The sequence below is a fragment of the Anomaloglossus baeobatrachus genome, chromosome 6, assembly GCF_048569485.1.
Source record: "Anomaloglossus baeobatrachus isolate aAnoBae1 chromosome 6, aAnoBae1.hap1, whole genome shotgun sequence".
Taxonomy (NCBI): Eukaryota; Metazoa; Chordata; class Amphibia; order Anura; family Aromobatidae; genus Anomaloglossus; species Anomaloglossus baeobatrachus.
In genome coordinates, this window is record NC_134358.1 from 386,685,198 (window position 1) to 386,700,805 (window position 15,608).

The following is a 15,608-nucleotide window of genomic DNA, read 5'->3' on the forward strand; positions in this document are numbered from 1 at the left end:
ACTTACCGCTAACCCTGACTTAAAGAGAAAGTAATGAACAGTTTGTGTAACATCTGCTGCATGAATCAGGTTGTGATAAGGATTTTTATGTTTTGTATATCCAACTTCCAGCGCCTCCACAAAAGATACAAGTGCAGAGATTGGTATCTAAAATAGAAAGTACTATGATTATATTGTTTCTTAGATATAATATAATTAGGAGGAATCCCGACTATTTCATAATGACACAAAATCCAGAAATGGAAATACTTAAACTTCAAACAATAAATTAGAGTAGCAAATAAAAGGACAATGAGAACATATATACAGTAGATATGACGTATTTACCACATGTATGTAATGATTGAAAACTTTGCCACATCTGTTGAATACTTGTATCATTATTAATGTGACAGCTGAAATACTTACAGTGAAGATTGCCTTTGTAACTAGAAATTGAGGTGTTACAGGGCTTGTCCAAGACTAACATACTAATGACCTATCCATACGATAGATCATCAATGTATCGGCAGGGGTCCAACACCCGACACCCCACCAATTAGCTGTCATGTTATCCAGCCCCATATATTATTCACATCGAGACCGCTGCTAAAGTAGATAATAGCTGTAGGAGTGTCCATTTTCATCCATGTGATAATGCTGGCAAAAGCAACGGAGCTATATGTTTTGGGGTAAATAAATGTCCATAGGAAAATACAAAGAAAAGTTAATTTGATTTCATCCACAATGAATGGTAGAAGAACAGAATGGAAAAGAATACAAATTATGTTGACCTGAAATAGTTAAATGTGTACACCATTACGATTAATACATTATATGATGCATTACAGGCAAATACATTTTACAGTAAAGACCTGCCTTAAAAAAATGACTTGTTGTTTTAGATATATCCTATTTATGTCTTGGTATAGGCATAAAATTTCCTAGACACAATCTCTAGCATTGGCCATATATAGTCCCCTAAAACTACTGACTGTGAATTTATGCATGTATGCAAGCATACTAGTTGATACAACAAATGTTCATCTTCACTTTGATAGTAAAGCACAAACAGGAAAATTCTGACAATCCTTTCAGTGTCACATAAAAAGAATACATTAATTTATGTATGCACAGTATGAGTCGTGGAAACAATTTCCAACTCTCTGACTCAAACACACCTACTGTATATACATATAAAAAATTAAATAACATTTAGGTTACAAATACGTTTTAAAACCACATGTACAAAAGAAAAGCCATAAAAAAAAGAAAAACAAAGGTTGAAATAGCATATGGACATAATACAGAGTGGGCCCCTAATTTGCAGCCCTGTAAAAAGAAATGATGTGCCTCTGTAAGAATAAGGGTATGTGCCCATGATCAGGACTCACTGTGTCCTGGATGCAGCGGGTTCTGACCTGCAGGGCAGCGAGTCTCCTCCGCAGGAGAATGCAGGAGACCACAGCTGCTCATACCCATGATCAGGGTTCAGTGTGCTGTGGTCTCTTACTTGTGTTCTCCCTACGGAGGACGCATGCGAATCCGCAGAAAATAATTGACATTTTGCATCTGGAAAGACGCTCCGCAGGTCAGTGTTTGTTGTGGAAAATACAGGTACTGTGGACACGTGATTTCTAGAAATCCATCAACTATGCTTGTACTGTTCAACGCAGACTTTTGGACACAGCTGAAGCATGCTGTGTGCAAAACGCTGCAAATACTGATCGTGGGCACGCAGCCTTAGGCTCCAGTTCTGGCGTACTAGAAGCGGCAATGTATTACACATCTATTTATTCCAATGGACACTGTGCAATACTACATTTTTACTGTAGTGGCAAAGTTGAGTTAAATGACCAGTGACATGAGATGATATACTGTATATGCCTGACAGGCACAGGTTTTCTCTCTCTAGGGTTCTTGCCTCAACGTTTGTATGTAAAAATGGTCCAGTTCAATGGAGAAGTGGCTGCATGTCCATGTACAATTGTTCAGTGAAATCTAGGGTGGTTGTGGAAAGGGTCAAACAGTGCCTCCTTGGCTCTTTCCATTACTCCCTTAGACTTTAATGGAAAAAGCTGAGTATAAGCTGCCACCTCTCCAAAGAACTATATGCAGATGACAATCAGCAAACAAAGGTTATCAGACTCTTGTTTTCCTAATGGATGAAAGAAGAAAAAAAGTTTAACGTCAGACAAATATGAGATATTCTGTGTATTACAATGATCATAGCAGACAAGTGACCATTATGGTACTAGTGATGCCAGTATTGCCAAAATCATTCATACGAGGGGAGTATTATGACATCAGATTTATGATATTTTCTTAGTAAAGTCATCCTTATAATTTGAGTTTTGTCATTATCAACATTCTGATTATTTGTTTAATTCAACAATACACAAGTAGAATATATTTAGGGCAGGAGACCATATTCCCAGGGGTGGATGTCCCAGCAATTTTACCCCAAGACCAGACCATGCAATGTTCAGAGTAATCGAAGAATTGCAAAATATCAGCCTCTAAAGGTCTCAGTTAGCATATTAAATGTCCATGTCAATGACTGTACAGTATGAACGCCTCAGCATTATAGTAACATTGCAGCACAGCCAGTTTGCATAATTCCATGTAAACAAATCAAAAGACTCCTGGAACAATGTTCTTTGGATAGCAGAGACCAAAGTGGAGATGTTTGGTCACAATGCCCTGTGCGATGGTTGATGAAATCAAACACAACATATCAGCCCAAACACCTTATATCAAATCTAAAGCGCAGTGATGGAGAGATGATTAGTGTTGAGCGGACCCGGATCTGAAAAATCCGGATCCGCACGGTTCGAGGTTCCGATCTGAGTCCAACCAGTACCCGGGTTCCGGGGTGCACGATCCGGATCCGTTTTTTCTTTTTTTTTTTTTTTTTCTCTCTCTCTCTCTCTCTCTTTCTTTCTCTCTCTCTCTCCTTTCTCTCTCTCTCTCTCTCTCTCCTTTCTCTCTCTCTCTCCTTTCTCTCTCTCTCCTTTCTATTTCTCTCTCCTTTCTCTCTTTCTCTTTCTCTCTCTCTTTCTCTCTCACTCTCGTCCCGGATCTGACTCCCCATTCCTTTACATAGCCGCGGATTCCGGATCGGATCCGGACTTCGGTGTCAACCCGATCCGGATCCGTCGGACCCGGATTATAGCCGATCCGCTCAACTCTAGAGATGATGATATAGGCTTACATTGAAGTCACAAGACCTGAGCACCTTGAACTTATTTAGTAGACAAGTAAGGGCAACATATATCAAAGTATTCCAGAGCCAAATGCGAGGTTATCTATACAACACCTAAAGCTTGGCTGGAGTAATACAATATGATCAAACATCACAAGCACACCATCAATCTACATCAGAATGGCTGAAAAAAAAAAGAATAATGGTTTTGCAGTGACCAAATAAAGGTCCAGACCACATCCCAACTGAAAAGCTGTGGCAAGATTTTAAAGGGGTTTCCCATGAACAAAGTAAATTTCAAAGTTGATTTTATTCAATACATCTTTTATTAATAATAATAATAATAATAATAATAATTTATTGTAGACTGTGAACCCACGAGGGCAGTGACCTTCGTCCTCCTGTACCTGTCAGTGCCTTGTATTGTTTATGATTATTGTACTTGTCTTTATGTATACCCCTTTCACATGTAAAGCGCCATGGAATTAATGGTGTTATAATAATAATAATAATAAATAATAATATTAATACAATTGGATGTGTTAACAAAAAATGTTCCTGTGCTGAGATAATCTTATAAATATGCCCCTGCTATGTACTGTGTAATGGCCGTGTCTGACCGCACAGGGCATGGTGTGATCATACCACATCCCCTGGGCAGGGGAGGAAGGAAAAGAGTATACACAGCACAGCATGGGATTGTATCTGATTCTTTTTTTGAGATAAAGGATTTCCCTGCCTGACTTTAAAAAAATATTTTACCTCATAGAAAGCATAATTTGCAATCCCAAGCTGTAATGCTTGTTTAATTTAACACTCCCTCCCCAGCCCTGGAGATGTGGTATGATCAGACCTATGTCCCTGTATGGTCAGACACAGCCATTACACAGTACATAGCAGGGGCACGTATCTAAGATTATCCCAGCACAGGAACATTTTTTTTAAACACATCAAATTGTATAAATTATTATTATTATAAAGCCTGCTTTACACGCTTCAATATATCTTTCAATCCGTCGTCGGGGTAAAGTTGTAAGTGACGCACATCCAGCATCGTTCGTGACGTATTTGCGTGTGACACCTATGTGCGATCAAGATTGAACGCAAATACAGTGATCGCATACACGTCGTTTATTCCTCATACATTGGACGTTTTGTTGTACGAACCTAGTCAATTGAAACGTGTGACAACCATCATATGGTTTTGCAAATCCAACTTTTATACGTCAGAAGCTGTGCGGGTGTGTTGTTGAACGTCAAGTTTTTACGCCCATCCCCATACATTTAAATAATCGCACTTGCGTTACGGCTTAATCTCTCTTTAAATGGCATCCTGCAATGCCTTGAAACACTGCCATGATTCATAAACATTATTAAAATCAAGCCATTACCTAGCAAGTTACAAAAACAAGAATGACTATTAAAGGGAAAAAAAACCAAAAAAACAAAAAAAACAATTTGAAATTTTAACGCACATGCGATATTTTTATAGTGGGTTGCCAGATTAAACATGCATTGCAAGCCTTTAATAGTCTTGAATGCAACGCACACAGTTCTGGTGTATTTTATAAAACAAAAATATAACGTAATTGCGTCAATTGATGGTTGTAATTTAATAAAAAAAAAAGGGTGCACAATGCATACGTCAGAAAACACATGATCTAAAAGATCGCACACAATATTGATCAATTACAAAAAGACTAATAACGCACGTGTGACAGCAAATAAACGACCTACGTGCGATCTCATTAAATCGCATATGCGACCTGGGCGTGTCACATCGCATACGAGATCGCACACCTAATTGTAAGGTGTAAAGCTGGCTTAAGATCTATTGATTAAACTCAACTTTAAAATGAAAGTTGTTTGTTGGAAAACCCCTTTAGGCTATGTGCGCACGCTGCGGTTTTTTTGTGACCACAAAGATGCAGCGTTTTTGTGCATTTTTGTCTGCAAACAAATGCACAAAAACAGACCCATGGTAAAAATGCATAAAAAAAAAATCGCATGCGTTTTGGCGCATTTTTTGCTGCGTTTTGGTTGCTCCGTTTTTTTAATGCATCGCAAATACGCAGAAATCATTGACATCGTTGCATCTTTCTGGTCACCACAAAAACGCATCTAAAACAAAACTGCAATGTGTGGACAGCAAACATGAGATCACATATACTTTGCTGGGGAAGCAAAGTCATGCAGTTTTTAGACTAAAACCGCACCTGAAAAACATGCAAAAACCCCGTGAAAAATGCACTGTGTGCACAAAGCCTAAAGGCTACTTTACACACTGCGATATCAGTCCCGATATCGCTAGTGTGGGTACCCGCCCCCATCTGTTGCGCGACACGGGCAAATCGCTGCCCGTGCCGCACAACAGCCGTCACACATACTTACCTGTCCGGCGACGTCGCTGTGACGGGCGAACCACCTCCTTTCTAAGGGGGCGGTCCGTGCGGCGTCACAGCGATGTCACTGAAGCGTCACTGAACCGCCGCCCAATAGCAGCGGAGGGGCGGAGATGAGCGGGACGTAACATCCCGCCCACCTCCTTCCTTCCTCATAGCGGCCGGGAGGCAGGTAAGGGGAGCTTCCTCATTCCTGCGGCGTCACACGCAGCGATGTGTGCTGCCGCAGGAACGAGGAACAGCTTCGTTACTGCTGCAGTAACGATTTTTAAGAATGGACCCCCATGTCGCCGATTAGCGATTTTGCACGTTTTTGCAATGATGCAAAATCGCTTATCGGTGTCACACGCAACGGCATCGCTAATGCGGCCGGATGTGCGTCACAAATTCCGTGACCCCAACGACTCCGCATTAGCGATGTCGCAGCGTGTAAAGCCCCCTTTAGGGAGCTGTGCATAAACAATTGCCACAAGCCATAATGTACTTAAGCAAAGTTGTAAAGAAAAGTTATTGAAAATTCCTGCAGAATGATGAGAGTAAACAGGAAACATTACTGCTGCTGATGGTGTGTGTAATTGTTCAAACACTGCTTCTGCAATTTGGCCTAGATTTTATTGAAGAAATAATAATATGGTACAATTTTGTGGTACATCGAAGTTATAAGGACCTAATATTAACACCTTCTAAGGATGAGATTTTTTTTATTATTGTGCCCTTGCAAGTAGAACTATAAAATTTAAAGAGGGTGTACTTAGTTTATCTCACGGCTATGTACAGTCAACCCCTTACTGACATATGACGTACGGATATGTCATATGTAAACCCCCATATGCTGAGCTTGCATCTTTCCTAACAGATAATGGTTGATTTAATAAGTCATCATATGCCTTTAACAGCTGTGAGTGGAGCATAGCTCCATCAGCCGCTGTTAACCTTTTAAATGCCCTGGTAATTTCTGAGAGCAGCATTAACCGCACGCCGACAAGGGAGTACACCAGCACCCCCTGCAGTCGCCATCCCCTGCACCGAGCCACCGGGTCCCGGGGTCACCATCCCTACTCACGGAGGGGTTAACAACTTGCTGCACAACATCTCCCCCAGGTGCCCCATAACAGCAGCGGCGGTGTCCCACCTCACCACACACCGTGGGTGGCGTCACAAACTTACTACGGCCTAGCCCGTACATATACGTCCCCCCATTTATTCGGCATATCTGTGAGACCCCCGGGTCCGGAAACCCTCGAGCCACCTCCCCTGAAGGCCCGAACCCGAGCAGCGCCGGCTGCTGGCACGGGAGCGGCACACCCCGAAACTTGCCAGCATGAACAGGATACTTACCCATCCACTTACCTTGTGGAAGTGCGCCTTGTACTGGATAGTCAGCGGTGATCCATTGCAAAATTTTCAGAAGTCGCCATCTTGCCGCCATTTTGGGTGTGAAAACTACAGCCCAGCGTCTTCTTCCCCAAGAAAAGGGCGCAAAAGCCAAAGCCCCACCTCCTGGGAAAGCGGCCGGAAAGCAAGGTCGAAAGTCGCAAAACGAAACTAACAGGCCGCAGAAAGAAGTGCCGGCAAAAGACCAAGGGGGGACGGGTGAAGATTCTGTGACATGTGACCGAGCAGATAAAGGGCAGGGACTCCTGGACCCTGCCACCCTTCTTGTTCCTGGACACCATCGGAGCAACATGGCTGACCCATCTGGCAAGCCCAGAGTACAGGAGCCCGAGCCCGGAACAGCGGCCTGGGTAGAAGCCCAGACGGAACGCATGCGCCGCCGGATCCAGGCGCAGGCGCGCTTTATCTTGGAGCGATGGACGGCCAAGATGGAAGAGCTGGCTGCAGCAGTGCAGGCTCGTGAAGTGGAGGCAACCTTGGAGGAGCGGGTAAGCGACCCTCGCTCCTATGTCTCTCATGGATCGGCCGACCAGGCTGAGGGGCCCGGCCTGCCCCTGTGCGCCACGCTGCCTCCCTCACCGCCCGCACCTGCCGATTCCACAGATTCCTGGCCTCGGCTGAGGCGCCGCGGGGTTGCAGCTGCAAGGTGGAGGTCCTGTCCCGGACTTACACGGAAAAAGAAAATCTAAGGAACGTCACTTTCCGGGTGAGGGGCCCGACGTATGAAGGCCAGGTCCGGCACTTTAACCCCCAAAAGGGATGAAGCTTCATATATGAACCGGGCCTGGAGGTCAAAATATTTGTGTCCCGGAGGGACGTGGCCCCTCATCTGCCCATTAACCACCCAGACCGGAACCTGGAACCTGGAGAGCTTGTGACCTACACCCGGCACTGCGGAGAGAGGGGGTGGTTTGCCCTCGATGTCAGGAGGAGAATGAGAATGGGCGCCCAGCTACACGTCCACCCCTCTCCGCCATTCTCCGGTCCCGAGTTTGATAAAGATGCAGATTAAGATGTTAGGTAACGGTTCACGGCTACAAAAAAGTTGAAGTCCCCCGTTGGGACCATATGATGTTGTCCCACAGTCCCGTTTTAAAGTTTAAAAAGACAATGGCTTAAAACTTGCGAGCCAGCCCATAAACTTTTGGGTCTTGTAAATACTCCCTGACCAACCTTCTCACCAAGCCGCAGTCTCTGGAGAGGCTGATTGGAGGACGGGCCTGCGATAGAGTCGGCCGAGGCCCTGTCACCAGCAAAACCGGTGACTACCCTCCGGGTCAGGGGTCCCCTGGACGTGGGGTCCCTGTAAAGGACTGCCGGGTAAGGAACTTTTTACCCGGCCCGTTTGGGCAACATCTGGACCTAACCTGGACTTGGGCAAGGGGTGCCAACCTGTGTTTTAGTGGTGGCATCAGGGATAGGTTGTTTGGGTGGGTGAGGTGAAAAGGACCCGGTCCATCTCGTCCCGGTTGTTTATATGTGCAATGTTTAAGCAAAATGCCTCCCGTAAGGGAAGAAAACACAATCTACCTAAATGTAAATACGTTATTATAATTGTAAGCTGTTTTACCCATTTTATCTCCCTTTTATCTAGTTCAAATAAACGGTAGTGGTCAGACAGCCCACGGACGGTCTGTGTTTAACCAAGGGGGAGTGTAACGCCCACCCAAAGTCCCTCATAGAAGACAACAGCCCACCGATTAGAGATAAGAGGTCACCACCAGGGCCCATAGATCCCACGGGTCAGCGTCTGCGGGCACGGCTCCTTAGGCCACATGCAGCCAGGAGCGGACTCCTGAGTTTCACACTAGGAACGTCCACCTTACACAAAGCAGTGTAGGAAAAGGATAAAGACCACCAGCCAGGTGGGGGACCTGAACGCAACCGGCTGCGGCACCGGCCACCATCACCTTGGTTTACAAGAGACTTGCGTGTATTACTAACTGTGAGTACACCAGCACCCCCTGCGGTCGCCATCCCCTGCACTGAGCCACCGGGTCCCGGGGTCATCATCCCTACCCACAGAGGGGTTAACATCTTGCTGCACAACATCTCCCCCGGGTGCCCCATAACAGCAGCGGTGGTGTCCCACCTCATCACACACCGTGGGTGGTGTCACAAACTTACTACGGCCTAGCCCGTACATCTACGTCCCCCCATTTATTCGGCGTGTCCGCGAGACCCCCGGGTCCGGAGACCCTCGAGCCACCTCCCCTGAAGGCCCGGACCCGAGCAGCGCCGGCTGCTGGCACGCGGGCGGCACACTTCCGCAAGGGGAAGTTAGGAGCCATCCGACACAAAATAGGCAGTCTGCACTGGACAGTATCCATGCGAGGTCGCACTTTGGAGGAGCAGCAGACAACGAACAGTTTGGGGCCCGTAGTCTGGAGCTGGAAGCTGGTGGAGGGAGACCATTGAAAGGAGACTAACAGAAGGAACCGCCGGTCACGACCTCCGAAGTATCCGGGATTGTCTGGAGCCCACCACAGCGGGGATCAGCACTTTCCAATGGCTGAATGTGTGAGCAGTAAGTAAAGAGATCTTGAACTGCACCGCTTGTGTCGTCTTGTTACTGCCGGCGCCCACGCCATCGCGCCGCCAGCACTATCAGCATCTGAGACTACTACCACCACCATCCTTCCTTGGGCCACAGCTCTACCTGTGGAGATCTGAACCATCCTAGCTGTATTGTCATCTACCCCAGCAGAGAAATCCCGCAGCGGCAGCTAATAATTGGCCGCACACCACTGGTGGCGTCATGAACAATAACCCCCATCGTCCCCAACCCCAGCCATTTTATTAACACCAGGGGTCACAGAACCAGGCGAGGCCACCGCAGTGTCCCAGGAGAAGCACCGCGGCCCGACGATGAGTAACCCCTGACCCCATGAGCGCGTCACACCCTTACTCTGTTAGAGGTATAACTCACTTTGAAATATTGGCCAAGGACTATATGTCTCGGCTGACTAGTCCAAGGACAGTTCCTGGAGCCTTCTCTCTGATCTCTTTCCCTAGACTGACAGGTTTCCACCTTCACACACACATACGAGAGAACTGTCTGTAATGAGGAGCTAGGTGCGGAGATGCCACTGGGGATTGGACCTTAGGATGAGTCATCTGAGTTGCATGGTCCTCAGCTAGTTTTGCAAAGTATGGTCTCTCTGAAACAGCATTTTTAAATAAAATATACATGGTTGCCATACTGGAGCTGATGCCTGCTTCATGCTGTCCATATACATACAGTATGTTCATGTTGGTAGATGGTTTTCTGGAATCTTTGATATACAGTTAGGTCCAGAAATATTTGGACAGTGACACAATTTTCGCGAGTTGGGCTCTGCATGCCATCACATTGGATTTGAAATGAAACCTCTACAACAGAATTCAAGTGCAGATTGTAACGTTTAATTTGAAGGTTTGAACAAAAATATCTGATAGAAATTGTAGGAATTGTACACATTTCTTTACAAACACTCCACATTTTAGGAGGTCAAAAGTAATTGGACAAATAAACCAAACCCAAACAAAATATTTTTATTTTCAATATTTTGTTGCAAATCCTTTGGAGGCAATCACTGCCTTAAGTCTGGAACCCATGGACATCACCAAACGCTGGGTTTCCTTCTTCTTAATGCTTTGCCAGGCCTTTACAGCCGCAGCCTTCAGGTCTTGCTTGTTTGTGGGTCTTTCCGTCTTAAGTCTGGATTTGAGCAAGTGAAATGCATGCTCAATTGGGTTAAGATCTGGTGATTGACTTGGCCATTGCAGAATGTTCCACTTTTTTGCACTCATAAACTCCTGGGTAGCTTTGGCTGTATGCTTGGGGTCATTGTCCATCTGTACTATGAAGCGCCGTCTGATCAACTTTGCGGCATTTGGCTGAATCTGGGCTGAAAGTATATCCCTGTACACTTCAGAATTCATCCGGCTACTCTTGTCTGCTGTTATGTCATCAATAAACACAAGTGACCCAGTGCCATTGAAAGCCATGCATGCCCATGCCATCACGTTGCCTCCACCATGTTTTACAGAGGATGTGGTGTGCCTTGGATCATGTGCCGTTCCCTTTCTTCTCCAAACTTTTTTCTTCCCATCATTCTGGTACAGGTTGATCTTTGTCTCATCTGTCAATAGAATACTTTTCCAGAACTGAGCTGGCTTCATGAGGCGTTTTTCAGCAAATTTAACTCTGGCCTGTCTATTTTTGGAATTGATGAATGGTTTGCATCTAGATGTGAACCCTTTGTATTTACTTTCATGGAGTCTTCTCTTTACTGTTGACTTAGAGACAGACACACCTACTTCACTGAGAGTGTTCTGGACTTCAGTTGATGTTGTGAACGGGTTCTTCTTCACCAAAGAAAGTATGCGGCGATCATCGACCACTGTTGTCATCCGTGGACGCCCAGGCTTTTTTGCGTTCCCAAGCTCACCAGTCAATTCCTTTTTTCTCAGAATGTCCCCGACTGTTGATTTTGCTCCTCCAAGCATGTCTGCTATCTCTCTGATGGATTTTTTCTTTTTTTTCAGCCTCAGGATGTTCTGCTTCACCTCAATTGAGAGTTCCTTAGACCGCATGTTGTCTGGTCACAGCAACAGCTTCCAAATGCAAAACCACACACCTGTAATCAACCCCAGACCTTTTAACTACTTCATTGATTACAGGTTAACGAGGGAGACGCCTTCAGAGTTAATTGCAGCCCTTAGAGTCCCTTGTCCAATTACTTTTGGTCCCTTGAAAAAGAGGAGGCTATGCATTACAGAGCTATGATTCCTAAACCCTTTCTCCGATTTGGATGTGAAAACTCTCATAATGCAGCTGGGAGTGTGCACTTTCAGCCCATATTATATATATAATTGTATTTCTGAACATGTTTTTTGTAAACAGCTAAAATAACAAAACTTGTGTCACTGTCCAAATATTTCTGGCCCTGACTGTACTGAAGAGGATCATTTATTAATTTACATGTGCTAGCTAGAGCTAGATCATGATGGTCACATAACTGAACATGCTATAGAATACATTGCTGAGTAGCATCAGTACTAAAATTTAAACCAATCTCAAATATACTTGAGCTTGTGTCATGATACAGTCATATAGTATGAGTTTGCTTGTACTATAAATTTCCACATCAAATCTACCTTTTGCTAAATTATCCCCATACTAACTAAAGCCCGCTTTACACGCTACAATATTTCTTACGTTGTGTCGGCGGGGTCACGTTGTAAGTGACGCACATCCGGCATCGTAAGGTACATTGTAGTGTGTGACAGGTACGTGCGATTGCGATTGAACGAAAATCTGTTCATCGCATGCACGTTGTTCATTTCTCATGAATTGAACGTGCGGTTGTGCAATGTTCCCGAGGCAGCACACATCGCAGTGTGTGACACCCTGGGAACATTGAACGACAGCTTACCTCCGTCCGCGGCTCCCGCCAACAATGCGGAAGGAAGGAGGTGGGCGGGATGTTTATGTCCCGCAAATCTCTGGCCCTCCATTTCTATTGGCCGGCTGCCGCGTGACGTCGATGTGGTGCCGAACGTCCCTCCCACTCCCGGAAGTGGACGTTCGCCGCCCACATCGAAGTCGTTTGGACGGGTAAGTACGTGTGACGGGGGTTAATCATTTGTGCGGCACATTCAACAAATTGAACGTGCCGCACATACGATGGGGGCAGTTACGATCGCATACGATATCGTATGCGAAATCGTAACATGTAAAGCAGGCTTTACAATGGCAGGTTGGTTTATTATCTTTTATAATTCTTTTATATACTCAAAGAACAGTAGCGTTGTCAAGTCATATTTGTGATGTGATGAGAACCCTCAGGGCATCTTCTGCTGCTACTTAATATTGTGCAGCTTACTTGTCCTGTCCTTAAAATGAACTCCAAGGGACCAGATGGTAAAGTACTTGTCGCCCCTAATAAGGGCAAATCCAATAATACATCCCACAAGAAATGAGGGCACAAAGCCCTTTTCTTAAGTCTAGAGAACTGATATTATTTGTGTATTTAGGACTGTGTCTCTGTGAGTCCACCATAGATCCTGGCCATCATTGCCTATATTCATGCGTTCTTGTTCGTAAAAATGCAAATCACTATTTAGAATCAGTTAGTGGAAATTGTCGTATGTTGCTTTTATTGGAAGGTTATGTTTAGACTTTAGAAAATGTGGTCAATGTTGAATCCATAATTAATTCCCCAAAACACTGCTATAAAAACTGATGTTTTTTTGTGTACAATATTTATGGGTTTTTTTTTAAAAAGCTTAACAATTGTTTTTTTTTACCATATGAATCAGTGTAGCCAGAATAATACTTATCTGCAATACTCCGGTATTATTATTATCATTATTATTATTATTATTATTATTATTATTATTGTGCGTGTGGTGAGGTTTGCTTAGTGGTCCCAAACCATGAGTGTGTGTGTGTATATTTTAACAACTTTTTAGGCCACACGATGGTAGATGGTATGCAGACCCTTGAATTGGTTACTGATCAAACGTCACCACAGTCCATTGTAAAAAAGATAAAACATCTTTACTGGAACTCATCAGACAGGATTTGAACAATTGATAGCAGGCACAATACTAATGAAACATTTTTTCTGTGGCACAGAGAATCTTTCATAGTGGTTATTAAATTCAGCATTTCAGTCTTATTGAAATTCGCAATCACTTGCCGAACTCTCCTGCTCTGGCCTTTACCTTCCCTATCCACTGCTGCAGTAGTATCTTGTTTCCCCTCCTGGTCGGAATAGGAATTCTCTAATCCTCCAGAACTGGCTAACATGGTGCTCGTTGTAGCCCACAGCTTCTAGGGGCATTACGCCTCCCTGAGCTCTATTTATTTCCCGCTATGCTATGCTGACTACAAGAGGCAGACACCTTCTTATAGCATACACTTGATCTCCACACTCTGATCATTTAAGGTATGGTTGCTGATAGGTCACTTGTTCACAAACGTGCTATTATTACCATCGTCTTCCTCCTGTGCAGCACCGACTCTCCTAGACACGTGGCCTATAGTCAGACAGAACAATAGTATATAATGCTTCCTTCCTCTTCAGTAGTTTATCTCCAACTCCCTCATAAACAGGAACTAGCGTCCTGAGCACATCTCCCAATCTGGACTGGCCCCTAACAGTCAACTCCAATAACGTCCAATAGCCAGGAAACTGCATCACACATGGGAACTAACAAATAAAAACATCAGGTGAATACAATAATACAAATACAATAATGTATAAGGAGTCTTAAGAGAGGGTGTTTAAATGGCATCTTCACCTTTACAACCCCCATTTTGATGATTGCCGTCCTTTGGCAAACTAGGACCGATAAAACATAAAAGCAGCATTGCAATATAAAACAATGCTCAGAACCTATCAGATAGTAGCAAAGCAAATGATAGTTAAGCATAATTATTGGTTTTAATTTGATATTCAGCCTATATTAATATCCTCACTTGTGTTTTCTGATGTCACTCTAAATAGGTGACAAAACACATTGAAACAGAATAAATTTTTTGCTGATTATGCAGATTTATTAATAATACACTCATTTATTAACATACTTTCACAGCTAAATAAAACGTAGCAGGGTAAACATTGATATCAGTCACATTATTGCATACCTGTGCCTTATTAGGGTGGTGTATATAGTTGTTGGTTCAGCAAATGTGATACACATCCCTTATAACCTGTTTCCAAAGAGGATTAAGGGGGCTTTCCACGGTAGCGATATCGCTAGCAATTTCTAGCGATAGCGACCGTGTAAGTACCCGCCCCCATCGCGCATGCGATTGTTTGTGATCGCTGCCGTAGCGAACATTATCGCTACACAGCATCACACATACTTACCTGGTCGGCGGCGTCGCTGTGACTGCCGAACAATCCCTCCTTCAAGGGGGAGGGACGTTTGGCATCACAGCGACGTCACCGCAACGTCACTAAGCGGCCGGCCAATCAAAGCAGAGGGGCGGAGATGAGCAGGACGTAACATCCCGCCCACCTCCTTTCTTCCTCATTGGGGCCGGCGGCAGGTAAGGAGACGTTCCTCGCTCATGCGGTGTCACACATAGCGATACGTGCTGCCGCATGAGCGATGAACCACAACGCTAAACAACCCTTACCGATTTTTGACTTTGGGACGACCTCTCCATGGTGAACGATTTTCACCATTTTTGAGGTCGCCTAAGGTCGCTGGTAAGTATTACACACTGCGATATCGTTAATGACGCCGGATGTGCGTCACTAACAACTTGACCCCGGCGACCAAACATTAACGATATCGTAGCGTGTAAAGCCCCCTTTAGATTAAGGGTGACTGTAATTTAATCCTTTTCGCTATATCCAGAGGTCTTGAATGAGAGTAATTGTAGCATAATAGCATATATTTGAATGAATATATATATATATATATATATATATATATATATATATATATATATATATTCAAATATATGCTATTTTGCCACAATTATTCTCATATATGAATACAATTATTCTCATATATTCTCATATATGAACTATATGTCAGTAACAACTCATCATTCAGTCAACAAATGCAATGAAATTAAATCATAGCTGTCCATAAATATAGTGATGTGTAATAATGAGAAA

At 44.2% G+C, this 15,608-nt stretch overlaps 1 protein-coding gene across 3 annotated transcripts in view; it reads right to left on the minus strand.

The window, feature by feature from the left end:
* The window catches only part of PDE1C (phosphodiesterase 1C), a 1,233,587-nt gene that overhangs the window by 290,591 nt on the left and 927,388 nt on the right, over positions 1 to 15,608 (minus strand). For all 3 annotated transcript variants that reach the window (XM_075315087.1, XM_075315088.1, XM_075315090.1), the window contains one exon: positions 7 to 147. In XM_075315087.1, coding sequence (XP_075171202.1) covers positions 7 to 147 — 141 coding nt within the window. The remainder of the gene's footprint in view (positions 1 to 6; positions 148 to 15,608) is intronic.